Source organism: Dendrobates tinctorius, unplaced genomic scaffold (genome assembly GCF_039654945.1).
Source record: "Dendrobates tinctorius isolate UK_male_01 unplaced genomic scaffold, ASM3965494v1 ptg000070l, whole genome shotgun sequence".
In the NCBI taxonomy this organism is placed as follows: Eukaryota; Metazoa; Chordata; class Amphibia; order Anura; family Dendrobatidae; genus Dendrobates; species Dendrobates tinctorius.
The window spans coordinates 67,945,614-67,968,778 of record NW_027361738.1 but is presented as its reverse complement, the minus strand read 5'-3'; the positions used below and the strand labels follow the sequence as shown (position 1 = coordinate 67,968,778).

The 23,165-nt window shown below is 42.7% G+C and overlaps 1 protein-coding gene across 3 annotated transcripts in view; it reads left to right on the top strand.

Moving 5' to 3' along the window:
- SPAG6 (sperm associated antigen 6) overlaps positions 1-23,165 on the top strand; it is a 251,931-nt gene that overhangs the window by 120,440 nt on the left and 108,326 nt on the right. For 2 of the 3 annotated variants that reach the window (XM_073581813.1, XM_073581814.1), the window contains one exon: positions 8,789-8,972. In XM_073581813.1, the coding sequence (XP_073437914.1) occupies positions 8,789-8,972 (184 nt within the window). Of the gene's footprint in view, positions 1-2,703; positions 2,974-8,788; positions 8,973-23,165 lie in introns of those variants that run through there. The other variant, XM_073581815.1, reaches the window with a different exon arrangement.

Genomic DNA, 23,165 nt, shown 5'->3' with positions numbered 1-23,165 from the left:
TGTAAAGTCAGCTATTAGAAATAAAATAAAACACATTTTTCCATTTTTATTTAAAAATAACAAGCACCGTATTATCTTGATATTTTTGAAATCTTTTGATAGTATCACCATAGTCTCTATACCACTATAATGAAAACTACCTCTCTAGTTGTATTTAGAAATGTTGTAACTATATGCTGTTCTCAATTAATAAATAAACTAGTTTATGGAAAAAATAAATAAATAACTAACACAGTTATACTCACCTAAAGCCTAATTCCACTGAATCCCTCAGTAATCCCTCTCCTGTAGTAAAACAAAAATGAAAAAACAATATCCCTCACCTGTCCGTTGTTCTGTCCCACGCCGTAATCCATGTCTGGGGGATAAATAGTTTTCAACCTGGACTGTGCCAAGATGCCACCGCCCAGGCTGAGAACCACTGATGAATGAGCTGCTGCGAGGACATCATCGAGGTTACTACCGGTCACTAGGGCTGCATTCCCTGCAGGTTGAAATGCGGTGACCTCAGCACCATGGTAAAGTCAATGATGAGGTCACCGCAGTTCAAGCTCAGTGACTTCACCGTTGACCACGGTGAGAAATTCATGGCGCCGGTACGTGTGGTACTTACGCGGCACACTGTTGTCACACGTGTGCCGCAAGTATTACACACATGGACACACAGACACTGACATCTTCTATACCGTTTTTTGCAGTACTGAAAAAAAACGGACTGAAACTGGCCTTGCTGGGAGTGATACTGTCACAAGAGAAACCTGAATCTTGGATCAGGTTGCACACTGCATATGAAGGAATAAAGATTGCACACTAAAGCTTAATTTTATTAATTAACGTTAACCGCTAACAAATATAAATGTAATTTTTTCCATGCTATAGGTGCCCATTGTCTTTTAGGACGATACAGTCCATGGGAAACTGAGGCCAGAGAAATAAAGAAAAATAAATTTCCGAATGAGCCTGGGGATTTTATTTAATTTTGGGGTCCTGTCTGGGGTCTGAATAAAAGAGAACCTGTCATGTCCTTTGTGATATGTAAAGTGTCCCCAGTGTGTTGTTAGTGATGCAATACACACTGCGCAAGTGCTGCAAAGCAATATACACTGCGCAAGCGCAGGATATACCGTGACGCAAACCCCGGGCGTGGGCAGAGATAAGCATAATTGAACGCAATGACGCATACCCCTATGATTAAACAAGCAGGTAAGATATAACTATATAAAATGTAACAACGCACTGGGGATACTTTACATGTTACAAACGACATGACATGTTCCCTTGAAGTATTTCTACTATTATTTAATACAATAATAGCCTACATCATTGGGGCAGATTTTCTCCTATCACAGATGTGTTGTAGAGCAGTGGTTGCGTATAGTTCGCTGATGTCCACCAAAAGATGGGACCCCTGTTCCAGCAGCAGAAGAAGCTTCGTAGAGCCACATACTATATGCATGGAACAGGAGATAGTTGGTTAAAGACCCTATGTGAAATCAGAAAAGTTGAATTATTTGCCTCCAACATAAAAGGCTTCAAAAAGTATGAAGCAACTTAAAGGCCCAAAACATCACTGCTCTAGAGCAGGGTTCCCCGACTCCAGTCCTCAAGGCCCACCAACAGATCATGTTTTCAGGATCTCCGTAGTATTGCTCAGGCGATAATTGCTTCACCTGTGCAATACAAAGGAAATCCTGAAAACATGATCTGTTGGTGGGCCTTGAGGACTGGAGTTGGGGAACCCTGCTCTAGAGGTGATCTGCATGGAGGAATGGGCCAACATTCCACCAACAGTGTGTGCCAACCTTGTGAAGGCTTAGGCTATGTGCACACGATGCAGATTTGCTGCGGATCCGCAGCGGATTTTTCCGCGCAGAAACGCTGCAGATCTGCACTGTGATTTACAGTACAATGTAAATCAATGGGAAAAAAAAAAAGCTGCAGATGGTGCAGAAAAATCAGTGCGGAATTGCTGCAGATTTAAAAGAAGTGCATGTCACTTCTTTTGTGCGGATCTGCAGCGTTTATGAACCCCTCCATGATAGAAATCCGCAGTGGCGACAACTGCAGAAAATCCACATCAATTCCGCGGCAAATCCGCACAAAATCCGCATAAAAACAGCGGCAAATTCGCGGCTGCGGATTCTGCCAGGAGATGCGGATTTTGTGCAGAAAATTCTGCACCACTTTTCCTACGTGTGCACTTAGCCTTACAGATAACATTTGACCTCTGTCATTGCCAACAAAGGATATATAACAAAATATTGAGATGGACTTTTGTTTATGAGCAAATACTTATTTTCCACCTTAACTTGCGAAATAAATCTTGACAAATCAGACAAGGTGATTTTCTGGATTTGTTTTCTCATGTTGCCTCTCTTAGCTGTGGTCTACCTATGATGTCAATTACAGGCCTCTCTCATATTTTTAAGTGGGAGAATTTGCACAATTGGTGGCTGACTAAATACTTTATTTTCCCCACTCTAGCTGTTTGGGGACGCTGGCTCAGCAGTTAACATTGGAAGCAGAAATATATTGAACATGTGAACTCGGACAGTTAACATATCTGCATTGTAACAAGATCAGCCTTGTTTTATTCCTTGCTCCAAGTGTTTTGGATGCTGAGACAAAGAAGCAATTGAAATGAAACATGAACTTGTATAATCATTTGGTTAAAGTGGAGAGAGCAGCAGGAGAAAAAAAATCACAGAACGTTCTCCAAAGACCGAAGATCAGTAGACAAATAGTGTTCCTAGCAGGGACGACGTGTGTGTACTTAGAGGCTGGAATATTTTCTTTGGTGTCTGATTAATAGCTTGTTGCAGGGGCTGCATGAAGTATCATTACATGTGAGAGCCGGACTTCATAATTGCCCTGCTCAGGCCTGCTTCATTGGTAGGTTACTCTCTGCACACAGATCTCTTCATGAGCAGCAGCAATTCATCTGATCTGAGAAAAACATATAAGAAGATGATGGCAAGTGACAATTGTTCAGATATTATGTCATCATGGAATGTATGCTTTGAACACAAGAATTTGCTGCCATTTATACGAACAGTCTAAGGCTAGTTTCACACTTGCGTTAGGAGGAGCAGCGCACGGCCGCCGTGCAGCTCCGCCCGCTGCCGCGCCCCCTCCGGTCAGCTCCTATGGGCACATGACGCTGCATGCGACCTGCGTACCCTATCTTTAGCATTTACCCTATCCAAAAGCAAACCAGCGCACGCCCTGCGTACCCAATTAGAAAGATAGGGTACGCAGGTCGCATGCAGCGTCATGTGCCCATAGGAGGAGCTGACAGGAGGGGGTGCGGCAGGGGGTCGGAGCTGCACGGCGGCCATGCGCTGCGCCTTCTAACGCAAGTGTGAAAGTAGCCTAAAATATATTTGATATGAGAATGCAAAGACTTTTTTTTTCTGCATGGAAAATCCTTCTGATCCTAGCAAGTATCATTTTACTTTTTACAACAAATTGAGCATGAAGACAATTTATTTTTGTATTAGTTGAATTATCACTATTTCTGACAATGTCTTCAATAGATATTATGGAATATAAAATTCAAAGTGGTCTGTCTAGGAAACCTACAGCTACAAATGTATCAAAAATGATTATTTTGGTGTATTGGATTTTCGTTAATCTCTTGCTGGATGGTTTCTTCACAGATTAGAGATGATCAAAGGGGGTTTTAAGAGGGAAACACCCTGTGATCAGGTTATCCTCCAGAAATCTTTCTAGCAAAAGTGTAATTGGCAATAGTACTCTTAAAAATCCTGGAAGAAGAGGTGTAATATTCCTGTTCTTGGTACAGACAGGAACATGTACAGTTGCTGTATGTCGGTGTGCAAAGGCTGCATTTCTCTCGATCTCTGAGCCAAGCGTGTACAAGGTCACAATGAAGAGAGAAAAGTAAGCCGCTAAGAGACACCGCCGAGCCTCTCGACTTTTCTCCTGTGACAACTAAAAGTTGGGCATGTTGAAATGCATCATGCACAATCCTTCTGTATCTGCAGTTGGGCGGAAATCAAAACACCCCGGACACATGAGATACAGTGGCTTGCTGAAGTATTCCCCCCCCCCCCGGGCATTTTTCACATTTTGCCCCTTAGCATAGCTACCGGGAGTGCAGAGTATGCAGTCACCCCAGGCACCATGCTCTGAGGGCCCCACCCGGAACCAAATTACTTTTTAACTGTATCAGCTATGCAACCTACCGGTGCAATTAAACTCTTAACACCGGTACTGATTTAAATTGTATTATTAATTATTAATTGTGCATGTCCATGTGACATACTTGTGTATGTGTGCGTCATTTGTGTGGCATCAGTATACCATCCCTGTGTATGTGTGCGTCATTCACGTGCTGTACGTACTGTAACTTGCAAAAGTATTCACACCTCCTCACCTCCCCCCATTCTTAGTGTTTTGCTAGCTCAAAACCTGGAAGCTCCTTCAGATTAGATGGTTTCCTCTGGATGAACAGAAATCTTCAAATCTGACCACAGATTCTCAATTGGATAAAGGTCTGGTCTTTGACTAGGCCCCTCTAAAACATTTACATGTTTCTCCTTAAACCACTCGAGTGTTGCTTTAGCAGTTTCCTTTGGGTCATTGTATTGTTGGAAGGTGAACCTCCGTACCAGTTTTAAATCACTGACAGACTGAAACAGGTTTTTCTCAAGAATATCCCTGTATTTTGCACCATTTATCTTCCCCTCCACTTGGACCATTTTTCCTGTTCCTGCTGCCGATAAACTTCCCCACAGCATGATGCTGCCATCACCATGTTTCACTGTGAGGATTGTGTTCTTGGGGTCATGAACTGTGTTGGTGTAGCGCCAGTCATAGCATTTACCTTGGTGGCCAAAAAGTTCAATTTTGGTCTCAATTTTGTGTGTAATTAACACAGGTTAACAATTGAAGAGACGTTGTGTATCCACAAAAAGTACAACCTGTAAATATAATACACAACTATATTTAAATAAAATATCAAATTTTATTGGTTACATTTATATGGCTACACCTGGGTGGGCCATTTATAAAGTTGGATCCAAAATGGCCAACTTCAAAATGGCCGCCATGGTCACCACCCATCTTGAAAAGTTTTCCCCCTCCCATATACTAATGTGTCACAAACAAAAAGTTGATATCTCCAACCATTCCCATTTTATTTAGGTGTATCCATATAAATGGCCCACCCTGTAGTTACATAGGTTGAATAAAAGACCTAGGTCCATCAATTTCAACCTTTCTGCACCAATTGTACATTTCGTTACTAATTTAACTACAGTATAACCAGCAATGTTGTGTATCAACAAAATCGTCCAGCCCTTTTTTAATAGCTGTTATAGTGTCTGCCATTACTACCTCTTGTGGTCGGCATTACACAGTCTGACTGCTCTAACTGTAAAGAATCCTTTCCTGTTTGCGGCTGCTGCTTGACATTGAGTGGTGCTGCTCAGCTTACTTGTAACGAAAATACCCAAGTCTTTCTCCTGCTCTGTAGTCCCGAGTATTCTCCCATCTAATGTATAGGAAGCAATAGGATTACTCCGTCCTAGGTGCATTACTTTACATTTATCCACATTAAGCCTCATTTGCCAAGTATTTGCCCATTCAGACATCATATCCAGATCGTTTTGTAATATTGTAATGTCAACGTCAGATTTTAGTATCCTACATAGTTTGATTTCATCATCAAAGACTGACACTTTACTCTCAATCCCATCCACAAGGTCATTAATAAAAAGGTTAAAAAGAATCAGTCCTAGCACAGATCTCTGCCGTCCCCACTGCTCCCAGTACAGATCCCTGCAGTCCCCATTGCTGACTATATCCCATTTAGACAATGTACCACTTATGACGACTCTTAGTTTCCTGTCATTTAGCCAATTCCTTAAGCCCCCGTTACACACTGCGATATCGCTAGCAATATTGCTGTAAAGTCACCGATTTTGTGAAGTAGCAGCGATATTGCTAGCGATATCGCTATGTCTGATACTTACCTCCGACCGGCTCCCCTGCTGATTATCGCTGGTCGCGCGAGAAGGTCCTGGATCATTTCTCGTCGCCACTTCCTGCTGGGCTTCCTGTGGCGCCGACGAGCGACGCGTGGAGGCGGGCAGGAGGACGTCAGGATCGCCGCGTCTGACAGGTAAGTAGCGACCCCCGACCCCTGCGATGTCGCTGGTGAGATCTGCCTGTGTGGCAGCTCACTAGTGACCACTTAGCGATGCACCAGTGATCCATATCGTTGTCGGGATCGCTGGTGCATCGCTAAGTGTAACGGTACCCTTACCCATCTGCAATATAGTTTCCCCCAGTCTTTGCTTCTGTAGCTTCAGAATAAGGGCAGTTTCACACGTCCAGATAATTCCGGTACCGGAGCTATCCGTGTAACATCCGTGTGCTATCTGTATGTCCATGTGTACCATCCGTATGCTGTCCGTGTCTGTGTTTTTGAAAAATTATTTTCAATGTTAACCCTTTGACTTATAAAAACGCACACGGATCGCACACGGACAGCACACGGACAGCATCCATGTGCGGTACGTGTTTACACGGACCCATTGACTTGTATGGGTCCGTGTGATCCGTGCTGTTGCACAAAAACGGACATGTCAGCGTGTTTTGCACATGGACACACGGTCCGTGAAAACACGCTGACATCTGCATAGACACATTAATTCGAATGTGTCTATGTGTGTCAGTGTCTCCGGTACGTGAGAAAACTGTCACTACACGTACCGGAGACACTGACGTGTGAAACTGCCCTCAGGCTGTTATGTGGAGCAGTATCAAATGCCTTTGCAAAGTCCAGATAAATCACATCAGCCGCATCACCAGCATCCAGATTTGCACTTACCTCCTCATAGAAACACAACATGTTAGTTAGACAAGACTTATTGTTCATGAATCTGTGCTGGTGGTTGTCAGTTATCATATTATCTACAATATGTTTCTGCAGGCCAAGGGAAAATATCCTCAACAGAAGTAAAATTTGTGCAGGGTGGTGGGGGTATCATAATCGAAAAATCATATGCAAATGCGCATATTATAAGGTGTACACTTTGTGTATAATAGGAAGCATTACACACTACAACAATAAAATAATAATAATAGTAATCAAGTTTCTAACATACTTGTTTATAATCCCATGGTAAGGTAATATTTTTTTTATATATGCATCCGGTTAAGACACAAGAAGCACAGCCAATATACACAAAATGTCATCGGCCTGCGAAAAAATGATAATAAATATACACTAATCAGTATAAATGAACATTTGTAAGCAGTCGGTGTTGTATACCTTTAAATATGCTTTAGTCACATAATAAATTGTAAACAACCTAATGGTATGACCAATCAAATATAAAGTGACAAGTGCCAACAAAATAGTTATAATAGTAAACATACATATAAGAATTAAATAAACAGAGACTGCATTCAATGCTCGATGTCGGTAATAGCACCACAGTGCGCAGACACAGAGACCTTGTGTATAAACACCACAGCACTGCTCCTGCCCAATGCGTGTTTCGCCTTCAGCTTTAACGAGGGAACCAACGAAGGCTATGTGCACACGTTGGGGATTTTGATGCGTTTCTGCAGCGTTTTTAGACTAGTTAGTGCTGATGCATCACACACAAATCCGATTAAAAAAAATATTTAAACACTGGTTGTAATGTAACAAAACAGGTTAAAAGCCAAGTGTGTGTATACTTTTGCAAACCACTGCATATGGCAGGTCCTAAGAAACTGTGGCCAAGGCCGATGTTCATCTAACGTGAATGGTTACTTTTAGGGTTTGTTCACACGTTCAGGATTTGCTGTGAATTTACAATTTAATACAAATGTTATATGGGTTTTTAAAACACTGCAGGAAACAAGTCCGCACTAAACTAAGAGCATGCTGCTGATTTACTTCTCTGCAGCAACTTACACCTTGGAGGATTTCACACGATACAATAATTTGTCATGGATTGGAGTGACATTAGCAGCCAAGTCCACAACAAAAACCACGTGGATTACGTTTCGGATTTATAGTGAATTTGTGAGGCAAGCAGCAGTGGATTTTTTTCTGAAACACGTAAACAAGGCCTGTCTGCAAATCGTCCCGTAGTTGATAACTACACAGCTGGGCGAGTAAAGAAAACCACACACATGAAAAATAAATGTAACAAGTACATGTTTGTAGGAAACGATTCCAGCAGAACTGCATTATGGATAAAAAAGTTGTGAAAAGTATTTTGCAGTTAAATTTGTTCTAAAATATATATGAAAAATCTAATGCCCCAGAATGAATAGTGTCTAAAGGGTAAAGTCTCTCTACATGCTAGCGTAGGGAGACTTATAGGCTATGCAATGCTCTTTTGGGAAAGTAAATTGCAAATTGCCTCTTCAGAGAACTCTAGCACCCCCTATTGGAAGTAGCAATTGTAAAAGTCAATATCGATTATTCCCCCTATTGAAAGTAGCAATTGTAAAAGTCAATATCGATTATTTAACAAGCTTTGCCATGTGACTTAGAATAAAAGCCAAAACAGAATCTCAAGTTGCAGACAAGTGTTTCTGGGTGTTGCCCCTCATCAGTGCAAAACATGAGATGTGAGTTGGCTGTATGTGTTGCCTCTGACAGAGGTTTAAGGGGTAAAGTCTCGGATTGTGGAAAGTGACATTCCTGTATAAAGAGACTTTTAGGCCATGTAATGCTCCTCAGGGGAATTGAATAATAATGTTAGCCCGGAGCTATTTATTTCTTCTGTAATGATTTGACTTTGTGTTTTTCCAACAGCGGTTCTATAAGAAAGCTGCAGCTTTTGTGCTACGAGCAGTTGCCAAACATTCCCCTCAGCTGGCTCACTCAGTGGTGGATTGTGGAGCTTTAGATGCCCTGGTGGTTTGCCTGGAAGACTTTGACCCTGGAGTAAAGGAAGCTGCTGCCTGGGCTCTTGGCTATGTTGCCCGACATAACGCAGGTATGCATCTAGGAAGGAGATTACTTGTATAATAAGGACTGAGTTGCTTGTAAGCAGTTTCTATAGTTACACCATGATTCAGACGGCTGCTATTTAAAATAATGATGGTATTCACGCTGCCTGATTTGTGTGCATGTTCGGTACCAGAGGCCAAAGCTGTGAAGATGGTTATGCATGCAGATTACCAAAATATATTGCACAGAATTACAAAATAGTCTATAACCCATCCAGTTAAAGCAGATCTGTCCTTAGAGCTCACAGTACAAACTGCATAAATTATTATATAGTTCTCTTGGACTTGATGTGGCTGGTGTGTTTATTTTGAAAATTTCACGTCAGAATGGCTGTAAAATTTTTTAAATTTTCTTTGCCTAAAATAAAAATTTGCATGCAGATTAGGATTTCCCAACCCTCCACGACCACTGTTCATATAGTTCTCATATTTTTCCAGTGCTTGCACATATTATACACCTTGGTGATTGACTTTTGTGAATTTTGCCATTGTGTGTTCACCTGAGATATTGTGAGTGACATTAGGGACAGGGACTAATGTGAATTCTGATCATTTCTGTACATCATTGTAGAATATGTTGGCACTTTATAAAGCAACTAGTAGAATACCTGCGGCTTCGCTCGCGGAAAATATGTTGAATTGTTGGTTATGGTAGCTAAAGTAAAATTTTCAGTGTCACCCTGCAATTGACATTTTCAGAGTATTTCTCCATTATATGTAATGGGCCTATCTTCAGGGGCCCCAATCTCATGACGGGGGAACGCTAGCAAGATGTAACGTGCACAGTATTCTGCTCCTGTGGGTGGAGAAGGAGGCGTGCCAAATTTCACCCAAATCAGAACTGTGGATTTGTATAGAGCGACCTACTACAGATTTTGAGTTTTATATATATATAGATGGGAAATACATATATTGTGAATATATCACAACAGAGCGAACAAAATAATGTTATCATTTGCCCCGGGTGAAGGAAAGTCCTGTTATAACAACGCCGTAACCTTAGGAACACCTCCGATGGACAGATCAGTATCTGCCATGATCTGTGAATGGGTATGTACTGATAGGGTGCAATTTACTAAATATTGCCAGGGATGGTTAGTGACCATGGGGGGTGAAATCCAATGTGATAGGCTACGTCGGTCATGCTCTTGCATGTCCTCAACAGACCCAGACTGGGAGGAATGGGTTAAGTTGATGTTTTCATCAATCTAAAATCTGTATTGATTGTTCAGCGTTAATGGTGATTTCCATCCATGGCATTTCCTGGGACAATATCTTTTATGATCAGTGGGGACAGACATCTGGGACCAGCACTGATTCTGGGAATGATGGGACTGCAGTGCTAGTACAGTGCTGCTTTCTCCTGGTGTGCCGGTAACTGCAGAATAGCATGAACAGTGGGGTCACTGGTAGAGATGGGCAGTCCGGCTCTTTTTGGTGATCTGGCTCTCATGGCTCCGCTCACCAAAAAGTGCCGTCTCTTTTTGGATCCTAAATGGATCCCTATTGCTTACGGTCTGAAACTCCGCCCACCTATCGTGTAAACCCCGCTCGCTTTCTATGAACCAATTAATTTGCTGAGACGGCGGAGTTTTGTTCGGGTGGGCGGAGTTAAACCTGCCGAACATAGGCATTTTAGGCCCAGTGAGAGCCATTCGGGGATTTTAGTGGCTCTCACTGGGGTGCCGGCTCCCATAGTTCACAGCAAGGAGCCGGCTCTTTGTGTCGGATCGTTCGCGACCGACACATCACTAGTCACTGGGTCGCCGCTGGGCAAGGAAAAGCAGTAAAGTGAACAAAGTGCTAATCTGCTGCTGCAAGCCCTTAATTTTGGGGATTATTGGCTGTTCCAGACATTGGTCCCCACACTGATCATATAGCGAGGGCATATTCTTGTGATTAAAATAATCCTTTAAAGGGGATTTTTTTTTCTTCCTTAAATGCATGTATTTGAGGCTAAACATCTTCTTTGCAATTGGGTTTCCGTTAAAATTTTGAGACATTCAACTGTGATGTGATCTGCGGTCATCAATCAGCTGAGAGGAGCTCAGGAAAAGAGAGGCCGTACTGGGCCGCAGGCCTTAAAAGGGAGGCCGACATGACAGGGTTGAGTGGGAATATAGTGAGCTGGAGTTAGGGATTAGGATGGTACTACAGAGTTAATGTATTTGGATAAGGTGGGGGCTAGTGCTGGGATGAGGGGGAGGCGGGGTCAGAGCTGGAGTACCAGTTATCATTCTAAAGACAGTGACCATCTTAGTGGGGCAACCATTTTAGGTTCCCCCACATAGTGACAAGAAGCTGTGGGGTCTTTTCTGTAGAATCTTAATTATGGAGGTGGAAACAATGCTCCAACAACTGAGGAGTCTGCTGAGGAGTCGCTGGGTGCTAGCTGGATGCAAACTGCCTTCCAAGACTTGCTACAGGGAGCTGTGACCGGGTCTCCTCAGGCACTGCAGGATGGACGTCGCAGGAAGCTAATTCTCTGGCATACCTTAGTCTGCAGGTCCCCTTCTGGTTCGGCACCGCATCAGGAGCCCTACTGGGACCCTCCGGCTCGGGGTGTGAGCTGTAAGCCGGCAGCTCACGTTACGAGAACCGGGAGGAATCCGATTAGGCGGTGGGGCCTGCAGCGGAGGGCGAGTCGGCCTCCCTCTCTACATCGTCACAGAAGGCTTACGGTCCGGGTGCGGCAGACGCCCTGTCGGGTGGCAGATCCTCTCAGCGTGGTCAGGAGGATATGGTGAGAGGGACGGGGGCCTGGTACGCAGGCCCCACAGCGAGGATACCATCGCGTGCGGCAGCCGGCCGGCACCACCCATTCAGCGGCAGAAGCGGCGCTTCAACAAGATGGCGGGCAGTGTCAGGCTGGCCCGGGGGCAAAGAGCAAGGAGGAGCCTGATGGAACATGCAGGCAGCAGATCGATCACCAGGATGGCGTGAAGCATTAGGACACTGCAACATTTCGGGGACCAGCCTGAATCGATTCAACCGGATTCAGGATCTGCGGCTGCTGGGATCACAGCACCCAGGCAGCCAGGTGAGACTGATCATTTTGTCTTTACTCTTAACCCCTTTGCTAGCCTTTTATGAGTGTTTGTGTTTGAAATTTTGTTTTATTAAGGGGGGCTAGCAGAGGCATGATGTGCATTTTGCATGGGCTACGGAATTTTGTCCGGTTATAGGGATCTGGGATCCATACGGTATTTAGTCAGCAGGGTAGCACCTTCCGCAGCAAGGCTGGGTAGTGCTAAGGATAGGTGTTTTTTAAGGCAACATGAGTGGATGAGATACATACATCCAGTTCAGCATGAAGTGCAGCCCATTAGTGAAGGCAGGAGTCGAGGATGAAAGAGTGGATTCATTGCTATTAGATGAGTATGCTAAGGGTGAGGTTTTTGTTTGGGGGAACTATGGGGGTGCACTTGAAACATGGGGTAGGGGACACGATTTGGAAAGGACAATATGTTGAGATATTTTCATTGCTTCAAGTGGAACGTTTTAATTTAGACATGGTGAGGTGAGGATAAAAAGAGGGTTCATTTAATTTGGAGAATCTTCTCTAAAGGGTACAGTTATCCGCTCTACTAGCTATCGTTATTTACGAAAGGTCCACGGAGAACTGCTTGGGATTTGTGGTTACATGAATGTGATTGGTGAGGTTTCTTTTTGGGCTAAATATGTTGAGCAGTTTCGACAGTAAAAAGCAGGATAAGGGCCCTGGGTAGGCTGGGGCATAGGAAATCGTTTCCTGTATGCAGCGGGACTTTGTAGCGGTCAGGAGACTTGGTGGCAGTGGAGAAAGGGTCGTGTTTATTATTTAAGTAGGTCATGGGGTGGTAAAGTGTTTCATGGGAAGAAAGCAAAGGGGGTAATGATGGAATTGAAAAAAGGGTTGAGGTCATTGTGTCAGGAAGATAGGCTTCCTAAATAGGTGTCTTAATAAGACGGCAGCCCACGGGTAAGAGAGAGTTTTAGGGATGGTTTTCAGGATTCCTCTTGTTGACGTTAAAATTTGGTTCTCTACCGAAACGAAGTGGCTTTGCTTTCTAAACAATTATAAAGATGTGGCTTTGGATAAAATGGCTGGACTGTTTAAATAGGCTCTCCTTCAATAATTTGAGGGTTTCAACGATTTGTGTGGTGGTAAATGGAGGGGCCTAGTACATTTAAAGACATTCATCACAACTCTTTTACGTAAAGGTCATCGGTAACTGAGGGTATCGACCCTCAGTTGGGTTTGGTGTTACACATTTTTTTGTTGCTGCTATGGATTGGGTACGGTTGTGTTGAAAGGGAACCAGGCCAAAACGGATAGTATGCATTGGTTGGGTTGTTTTTTTTTGTTTGGGATTGGGTCTCTTTGTTGATCATTGTCTACTTATGGGGTGTCCCCTTTCATGTTCATATTCTTGTGACGCTTGGTTTGTATTTTGGAATGGTCGCTTACAGAGATGTTTGTTTTCAATTCCTCTATTCATTAATTGCATGAATTTTTGGTCACTGGTTTGGCGCAGGATCCTGATTGTTCATTCTATAACGGACTATGGAGAGCATGGCCAGGAAGTTTCGGCCACTTAAGTGACCCAAAATACGGTGGGCTCTGTGACAGTATTGAGTTTTTTCTTGGGTATCAAATTGATACAATTTGCGTTGGATGGCAGGTCACCGGTTAAAATGATGGTTGACATGAAGGCAGAAGCGAGTCGGGTTAATGATTTGTAGATGGTGACGTTGCATGAGGCTCAATCTCTACTGGACAAGCTAATATTGCCTGTAAGATTATGCCATTGGGCAAAGCGTTCTGCCGTCGGCTATCTATGGCGACAGTGTCTACGCATTTGTTTGCCTCAAAAGAGAGTTGTATAATAGCAGGTCCATCTGGATCGCACTGGTGGATTTAGGTCCTTTTGTTGGCTTGATGGGTCAGCATGGTTTCGGTTTGGACATTTCAATTTGGGTGGTTGGTAGAGTCGGGGCAAAAGGTTTGGTTTAGTAATGGTGGTTGGTAGAGTCAGGGCCAAATGTTGGGAGTAATAATGGTCTGGCGTATAATCGGGTTTGGTGTCAGGTATTCCCAATCATTGTGGAACTATCATTGTAAGTTAATGGAGTTCTTTTCAGGGTGGAAGATTCGGTTTGGTTTCGATTTCAAAGGTTTGAGAGGATAGGCCCCTAAAATTCCTTACCTCCTCCCGAGCGGCCATTGGGACTGGGTGTTACAGCATTCGGTTTGGTTGGGCCTAATTTGACTTGTGGTTATCAGCTGAGGTTGGGCGTTGCGTGAGTTACTCTATTCTATTCTTGAAGCTTTTTCTGGTCCACAGTAGGAGCGAGTTTAACAAGGTGGATGTGTCCGGTGGAGTTCTGGAACTTTCCATCAGGCAGTAATGGCAGTAAGGGATTTATTGTCTAGGTCTTTAATGTATGTGGACATAATATGTTTAGGCATGTGGTGATTGGGAGAATTGGAGGTCGGCATTGGGCAAAGGGTTGGAGGAGGAGAACAATTTGGTGTTATTGGTTGGGTATAGTCGGGAGAAGAGTTGGTCTGTTCCTAAATTGAATAAATTAATGTCGGATATAGCTTTTGAATTTTTAAGTTCAGGGGTATTTAGGATTTAGCAAAAATCCTTCTGGTCTAAGGGTATGGGATGGAAGTTGGCCGGTGTTTTATCATATATTTACTGATTATGTCAATCAGCTAGTGGATGTCTGTTCCTCTTCACGGGAGTTACCTCCTTTTCAGGGCGCTTTACTGGCAACCTTATTTTGGGTTTTTTCTTTTCAATTGAGGGAGTTAGTCAGTCCTTCTAGATTTCGGGAAGGAGTGCTGCGGAAATGGGATGCGAATGGGTTTGAGAACAGGGGGACAACATTTATCCGTACCTCCAAAACGGATGTCGAAGGCAAAGATTGCAAAGTAATGTTGTTTAAAGTGGTTGGTTCTCCTTATATGTCCAGTGGATTTATAGGAAGAGAAATCTTTCTGTGTATAATTGGTACGTTTGGTGCCCTGTTATTGGTACATAAAAAACGGTTCGATGCTATCACATTTTCAAAAAACCGATGTCGTAGACAAAGGTTGCAAGGTAAGGTTGTTGATGTGGTTAGTTCTCCTTATATGTTAAGTGGATTTATATGAAGAGTTCTTTCTGTGGATAATGGGCGCGTTGGGTGCCCTGTTATTGATACATAAGGATGGCTATTTTCTGTCACATTTTCAATTTGAGGCAATAAAAAGAGGTGTTTAGACTAGGAAGTTATCCTTTTTGAGGATTATAATGGGCATTAACTTCTGATGGGAGCAGCCATGGAGACAGTCAGGAGAGGCTTAGGCTAGGAAGTGACGAAGAGGATCGGTTGTTGGGAGTCTGTGAGGTTCTAACAGTACGTTGGTCCAGCGTTGATTTTGTTTAAGTATGGATAACTGCGCTGGTGCATTATGGGACGTTCATTTGTCTTCTGGGCAGCATTAAGGGCAGCGGTCTGCCTAGATAGTTGGCAGCTTGGGTGCCAAGGAATCTAGCGGTCTCACGGTGGATCAGAAGGCGGGGGGATGGTTTGGAAACAGTTACGCTCCGAATTTCAAAGATTTGTTTACTTGGGCCCAAGCTTCAGATGTACTGGCAATTCATCTGGGAAAGATTGGTTTTTGGAAAAGGCCCTACAGGGATGTGATAAAGGATATGAAGTTGATATGTTGCAGCTATGGCTATGTCTCCTAGGTTTTGGTGGTTGGTTATGATATCGTTTTTGGAAAGGTGTGGCATGGAGCGAGGTCTGTTCAGTGAGTGAACAAATCTGGGATCAAGGTGAATAAAGCATTGTCCTGTCTTTCATGGCAAGGAATGGGGAGGTTGTGGTGCGCCACACGGAGTTGGAATTTGGTAAACGGGGAATTTTGGAAGAGGAGCAAGATCTGCCTAAACAGGGTCGGTTTGGATACGTGGCATTTGGTGGAACCAGAGGACATTAAAAAGAGGCTCTGAAGTGTGGAGGGACATAAATGTTTGAGGGATCAAAACTTTTATGTTGGTGGCGTGGGGGGGAGGTCCTCAAAGTTGGTGGTGCTGGTAAATAGCGGTTCGAGGGGGGGGGATCTCAAGAGGTCCTGGACTCCCACTGGGTGGATTCAAGTGGACTTGTAATTGAATTATCCCGCGGAAGGGATTAAAGTGGACCCGTGCTTAATGGTAATGGAAACTGGCCAGGTGGGTTGATATGTGTCTCTGAGCTGGTGCTTAACGGCTAGAGGCAAGACTCGACCTGGGGACCAAGTTGGGAATATCAAATCTGAGTTTTATGGTTTGGGGCTTCGAGGACCACCCCTTCTGGGACGTTGTGTTTAAAATGTTATGTTATATGTTTAATAAAAGGCTGCTGTGGCCAATTTATCCAAATACCTCTGGAGTGTTTATTTTATTGGGGTATGAATCGATGGGGTTGGATGGCCAATAAGAGTTTTAAATAAAAAATAAATAAATAAATCTTTATTTTTATATAGCGCTAACATATTCCGCAGCGCTTTACATTTTGCACACATCATCATCACTGTCCCCGATGGGGCTCACAATCTAAATTCCCTATTAGTATGTCTTTAGATTAAATTACTAGGTACGGAAGCTCACATGAATCACGAATACCCATTTGTCAAGACAGATTAAAAAAAGACAAACTCCCTGGCCGACCTTGATAGCGAGCTGACTGTCAGATGCTCAGTGATCTCATTCTGTAGTCAGCAGTACATCGAGGCTACAGAAGGCAAACTGTGCAATTTTTTTTTAAATAAAACCCAATAGCAACATTATTTTTCGCCGAATATACATGTATTTAAGTGTAAAATAAAAATAAAAAATATGACACCAGAGATGGTCAACCCCTTTAAGTAATTATTAGTTCTTGTAGGCTGCATAGGAATTAATGCCTTGATTTCTAGTAGAAAATCTAAATAGAAAATCAAAACTATTTGAATTAACTTTATTACAGCCCTATTTTTTTACAATGTTAGGGATGGTTACAGGAAGCGGAGATGTTCTTCAGTTTCTGTTTAATAGGGGACTACAGTCTATGCAGCAAGCTGTAAATCCATTGGGCTAGCACAGCTGATAGACTGCAGAAGGGGCTTTCTTGGGCAGAGGGTTTACTTGGATATGAACTTTACAAGAAACAGAGGGATTACACTTAATCTCGTTTGTGCAGTTCTGGGGGGAAGAAAACTGTTGCTTTATACAGTCAGCCGTGGGTATTTATGGTAATCTGTGGCTTTTCAGAATTGCTCTGCCACAGTTCAGAGGTCAGTGAATGTGATTATATCCTTGTGCGATACGGCATTCTGAAACTCTCCAGAGGTTATACACCTGTGCGAGCCGAGCGTACCCACTAAAGCAGCTGGCTCTCCGCCAGCAAACTCGGCACAAGTACTTGTTAATATGACCAACGTAAGGGGAAATTATTTCACTCTATGGAAAAAAAATAAACCCCACAAAGGCGCCGGTTCACCAAAAAATAAATGAAAAGGACGCATTCGCTCATTTCCAGGTCTGCTTGCTGTATGCATGAATATAAATATGGGAATATAAAACATAGTCTGGAGCGTTAGAAAAACACGAACGACGTGCTAAATGCTGAAAGTCAACTGAAAGCAAATATGTTCGTACGTCTTATAACGGGGATGTATTTTATAACACTGTTTGAAATAAGCCTGAAATCAACATAAATGTAAGGCTGCTTTCACACAGTTGTAATCCAGGCGCATTTTATAGTCCGTATTATATGCACAATATCCGGACCTTCTGCATTCAGTCCCAAGTCCAGATCGGGAGACGTAAGTAAATGGCCGACTGCCAGTTTCTTGTTGCATCTTTTACCGTCTCTCTGTGCCTTGCATTATTTTCCGTGGGCCCCATAGCTGCTGTCCCTACCTGCACCCTGACAGTTCTTCCCCTTTTTGAAGAGGCAAACTAAAGGTGCCCATTTACATTACAAGACTCGTATGCATGTGTATGGGAAGGACAAACTCTTATGCACATCTCCCCTCCATTCGGTGTCTGCGGGATGGCAGAGTCCAGTGCTCAGTTATCTCCAGCATTCCCTTAGAAAGTGAACGGAGCAGTGCTACACATGTGCAGCTACTGCACCTCTCTTTATAAGTGCCATGGATTGGTCATAACTTTCAATATTGATAATAACCCTTAGCTCCCGTTCACACTTTCAGTATTTTATTTTCAGGATTTTACATGAGGATTTGTAAACCAAAATCAGGAGTGCAACATGCAGACTAAAGGTATAATTGGAGCACGTCACCACTTCTGCATTTTTCACCATAACTTATTTTAGCTTACAATTACTGACCAAATACTGAACATGTGAATGTGGCCTTAGGGTAAGTTCGCATGACCAATGTCTCCACATCCCCCAAAAAAAGGATCTGATTATTCTGATCAGACTTTGATCACAGCTTGATCAGAGTGGCGTCAGTTTTTCTTGGATGCAGAGAGAAAAAAAAAGCTTATCTCACCCTACTCCATTCTGTCAGTCCACGAAAATCAGGCCAAACTGTAGTGTCACCTAAGTACGTCTGATTTTTTTTTTTTTTTCACAGACCCAAAGACTTGCATTGCTGCCGATTTTGATCCGACACTCGGATCAAAACCTGACATTTTTCCCATTTTTTTCTGCTAATCACTTGGTCCAAGAAAAAAATCGGACATGTGAACAGCCCCGTAGAATAAGGTGTATGAGTGCTATCCATGAAAACCACATGCGGCACTGGTATGAGAAAATCAGTTGCGTGCACAAGCCCTTAGAAAGGTTATTTTCAAGATAAGTTGTACCCTAACCAGGAGGATGGAAGGTGGCTTACAGTATTGCTGGAGATTAGACTGCCGATGATCCTTAAAAAAGAACTCTGGGATCAGGGAATCTGACTTTGCAGTGTCATCTTGAATAAAACAGAATTGCTTATGCTCAACCTTTGATCCATGCATTATGTGTGGGACTAGGTACGGACTGGGGCTGAAATTCAGCCCTGGCATTTGAACTTACACAGGCCCATGTTGTCCCCATCCCCAAGAACCAGATGGGATATATTACTAATATTACCCTGGATGGAGCTAAAGAAGATTTACTTCAAGACCAATATGTCTAATGATACCCGTGGCCTGCTGGGGTAAGTGACGGAGTCAGCAACTTTGTGCTCTGTCACAACTCTTAACAGTATGGATGTTTTGAGAACACTGATTCTGTTAACAACGTAGCAAACAAGGCGGCCCATGACAAGACAGGCCCTTCTGGCATTTGCCAGAATTGCCAGACGGCCAGTCCGGCCCTGTATGGGACTATTGGTGAAAGCCGAGCATTGCCTTCCACTAGTTTTGTCAGTCCCATAGACAATGAATGGAGTAGAGTTTGAGCATTGGGCAACTCTGCTCCATCCAAGATGACGCTCTGCAAAGCCTAGTTCCAAAGCCCAATCTCAGGATTGCTAGAGGTCTGACCGCTGGGGCAGGAACCAGGGCTGTGGAGTCGGAGTCGTGGAGTCGGAGTCGGAGTTAGTTTTGGTTGGAGTCGGAGTCGGTAGAAATGTACCGACTCCGACTCCAGCTTTAAAAAAAATGTATTAATATTTCATAATTGAACTTTCATATGAATTTTATAAATGTTACTCATATATATATGTTCTATCAAACTATGAACAACAGTGATAAGCAGTTCTGCTGGAGATAGAGACATTTCTTACTTCTTGTGTATCACTGTTCTCCACTGCCCTTATCTAATCTTATACTTGGTTAACCTCATGCTGCCCCAACCCCCCTACTTACAATGTATGAAACTGAAAGTGAAAATGTGTTGAAAATTCTTAGTAGTAAAGCTCCTCCTCTAGACTAGATCATACTAGGTGTGCGTCTTCCAAGCATCTCACAGCTGCCTGCTACTCAGAAGAGGAAGACTGTAAGAAGTATTATCCTTTCAACAAACTTTGCATCAGTTAACTGTGAGTACATGAGGAATAATAACAGTATTACTGACCACTATATCAGTTGTACGACCTGGCAATAATTTTGTACAATTGTTTTTAGGAAAAACAATTGTCATTTGGATTGTGAATGCAGAATTAAAAACCTGAGAATGTCAAAGAAGCATCACATTAAATCAGCTGTATTTGAACATTTCACCATCACTCAAGATAGAAAACATTATGTCTGTCAGTGTATGACACATGATCCAGACGAAAACAAATGCTGTGAAGCCAAGATGAGTGCATATTCAGGCAAAGATAAAAATGCTCCTACCAGAGCTTCTAATCTAAAGAGACATTTACAGCGCTTTCATCCAGAAGTACTGAAAGCAGTGGATGAGAGACTTCATCCAAACCAATGAACCAGTGCCCAGCTCTTCCAGCCAAACAAAGGAGCAGAGAACTTTGCAGCCATCAGTTGCAAGATATTTTGTCAGTGACAAAGTTACTGTGACAATGACAGTAGATACATTTAAAAAACAGATCATAGAGCTTGTTGTAAAGGATAGTGTGCCTATTTCATTATTTTCATGACCAGCTTTTATGTGTCTGAATGGGGAAATGGCCCACAAGCTTGGTGTTTCACTGGAGAGAGAGAGTATTAGAAAATTAATAATCGAAGAAGCTTTTAAACAAAAGGAAGAACTTAAAAAAACTCTCAAGGGACGCTTTCTGTTTCTTAAAATGGATGCCTGCACACGTCACAGAGTGAACTATTTTGCCATCAATGTCCGATTTGTTTGTGACAAAAATGAAATAGTTACCAAGACATTGGCAGTAAAAGACACCAAAGCTCATCACACCAGTGAGTTTCTCCAGGTCTTGGTGGAAAAAGTTCTGCAAGACTATGAACTTAAAAAAGAGCAAGTTCTTTCTGTTGTAACTGACAATGCTTCAAATATGATAAGTACTATTAAGCTAATGAATGAGAGTAATGATGGTGACCAGCAGCTAGAAGAACCTTCTGGGTCCACAGACACAGAAATGTTTGAAATAGAGGAACACAGTATTGTAACTGAGGAGCAAACTGAAGTTGCTTCAGATGAACAGCAACATGATAGTTTAGATGATCTTGTTGAAACTGTTTCAATATGTTCTTTCATTCATCACATGCGCTGTGTTGTGCATACGCTACAGCTGGCTATAAGAGACAGTCTGCAACAAGGACATGCTGCTGCACTGATTGGCAAGGTGAGAAAATTGGCTACTGTTGCCAGAACCCCTAAAGTTGACTCAATTTTGAAGAGACGTGCTGGAAAAGGGGCAATTATTGATCAAGCCACACGATGGGGCAGTACTTACTTAATGATTCAGCGCTTGGTTGAACTGAAAACCTTTCTTGTAGACATGGCTAACCCTCAACTGACGCTAAATGAAAGTCAGTGGAATCAGGTGACTGAGCTGGAAAAATTGCTAGAGCACCCATTTACAGTGACTAAAAAATTACAAGCAGAGGACTTAACTCCAGGTATTTTCTTAAAGGAGTGGAAGAACCTGATGTTTCGCCTGTCCCAAAGAGGAGGGTTAATTGCAAGTGGCATTGCTACATCAATGAAACGGAGAGAGGAGCTACTATTACAAAATAACATTCTTTTGGCAGCTGTTTATGTAGACCCAATGCATCGGATTCTTCTAGATGATCAACAGCTAAGTAAAGGAAAAGAAGCTCTGTTTGAAATAGCAGTAAGGATGAAAGGGTTGCAGAACAGTCAGGAGGAACAAGAAGAATTTGGTCGTCCTGCCACATCTTCACCCTCATCATCAACTGATGAAGAATTTAATTTCGAAAAATATTTGGATCACAAGGACCGTGCAAAGCGTTCCCGCATAGAAGAAGAGTCATCCCCATCAAGGAACACAGCCAGTACATTTCAGCAGAATTTTTCATGTGCACTAAAAGAAATTGAGAAAAAATAACAGTGCAACAAGCGATTCCTCTGTATCCTGACATTGTCAGAGATGTTGCCCGAGTGATTACTGCTTTGCCACCAACACAAGTTAGTGTAGAGAGGTTGTTCTCTGCTCTCAAAATAATTAGATCAGATTTGAGGTCATCCATGAAGGAGGATCTGACAGAGGCAATACTTTTTCTGAGGACAAATTTATAGATTTCTTCTTATTAACTGCATAAAAGTGTTTATTGCATATTTACTTACAGTTTAGAAAAGTTTATAAAAGTTATTTGCTATATTCTAATTGTATTCTAATAAATGTAGTTTTTGCTCTAAGTGGTCTGATTACTTATATGATGGTCAGAAACTGAATAAGCACGATGTTTAATATTTTACAACAGTAAATTTGTTGTTATGAATTGGCCATTTATGAAGGAGTCGGAGCCGGAGCCGGAGTCGGAGCCTGATAAAATCCAGGAGTCGGAGTCGCAACTGCGGCTTACCGACTCCACAGCCCTGGCAGGAACAGGAGATAACGTATAGCTTTGAAGGGTTATTCCCAAGACAATATGTATTGTATACTAACAGGCACCAGTGACAGCAAAGTAAGCGATTTCATTTTATCTGCTCGGTATAGGGCAGATTAAATGTATCGTTGGTCTAAATTTCCTCCTGCAAAATGTCCTGCTCTCTGAAGCAGGACATGGAGCTCACCGCCTTTTTTTTTTTTTTTCAAGCTCTATTTTTAAAGCTACTATCGTAGACACCGATCTACTGGAAATGTACTTGGCAATTAGGAGCCAAGAAAAGATTTTCTGGTATTTTAGACAGACCGTTCCTTTATTTGTTGGATTATCAGTATGTAAATTGACAACCCCGATTGACTCGGGTGTTCTTCAGTCTCAGATCGCTTACCTTTTTTCATGTCGACCATTCGGAAGCTTTGATGGTGAGGCGGCTTTGGGCACATTACATCACCGTTGGTTTCATCCATCAGATAAAGCTCATTCACTGTCTGCGGCCCCCATTGTAGGTAAAAACCTCTTTTAAGTGACATCCGGTTGTTTCGAATGAGCGTATAAAATATATTCCATTCACATTAGCAATCTGATGCCTCGGTGGATGGACAGAGAAGCTTGATAGCCTTGTGTTTTGTGATTAGTGTAAAGCCCTATTGAAAAGGTTGCTGTGAACATTTGTGGATAGAAGGAAGCGGCTCATGGATACCAAGTGAGCCGTCATTTCATTGAATAACAGAAGTCCTGGGG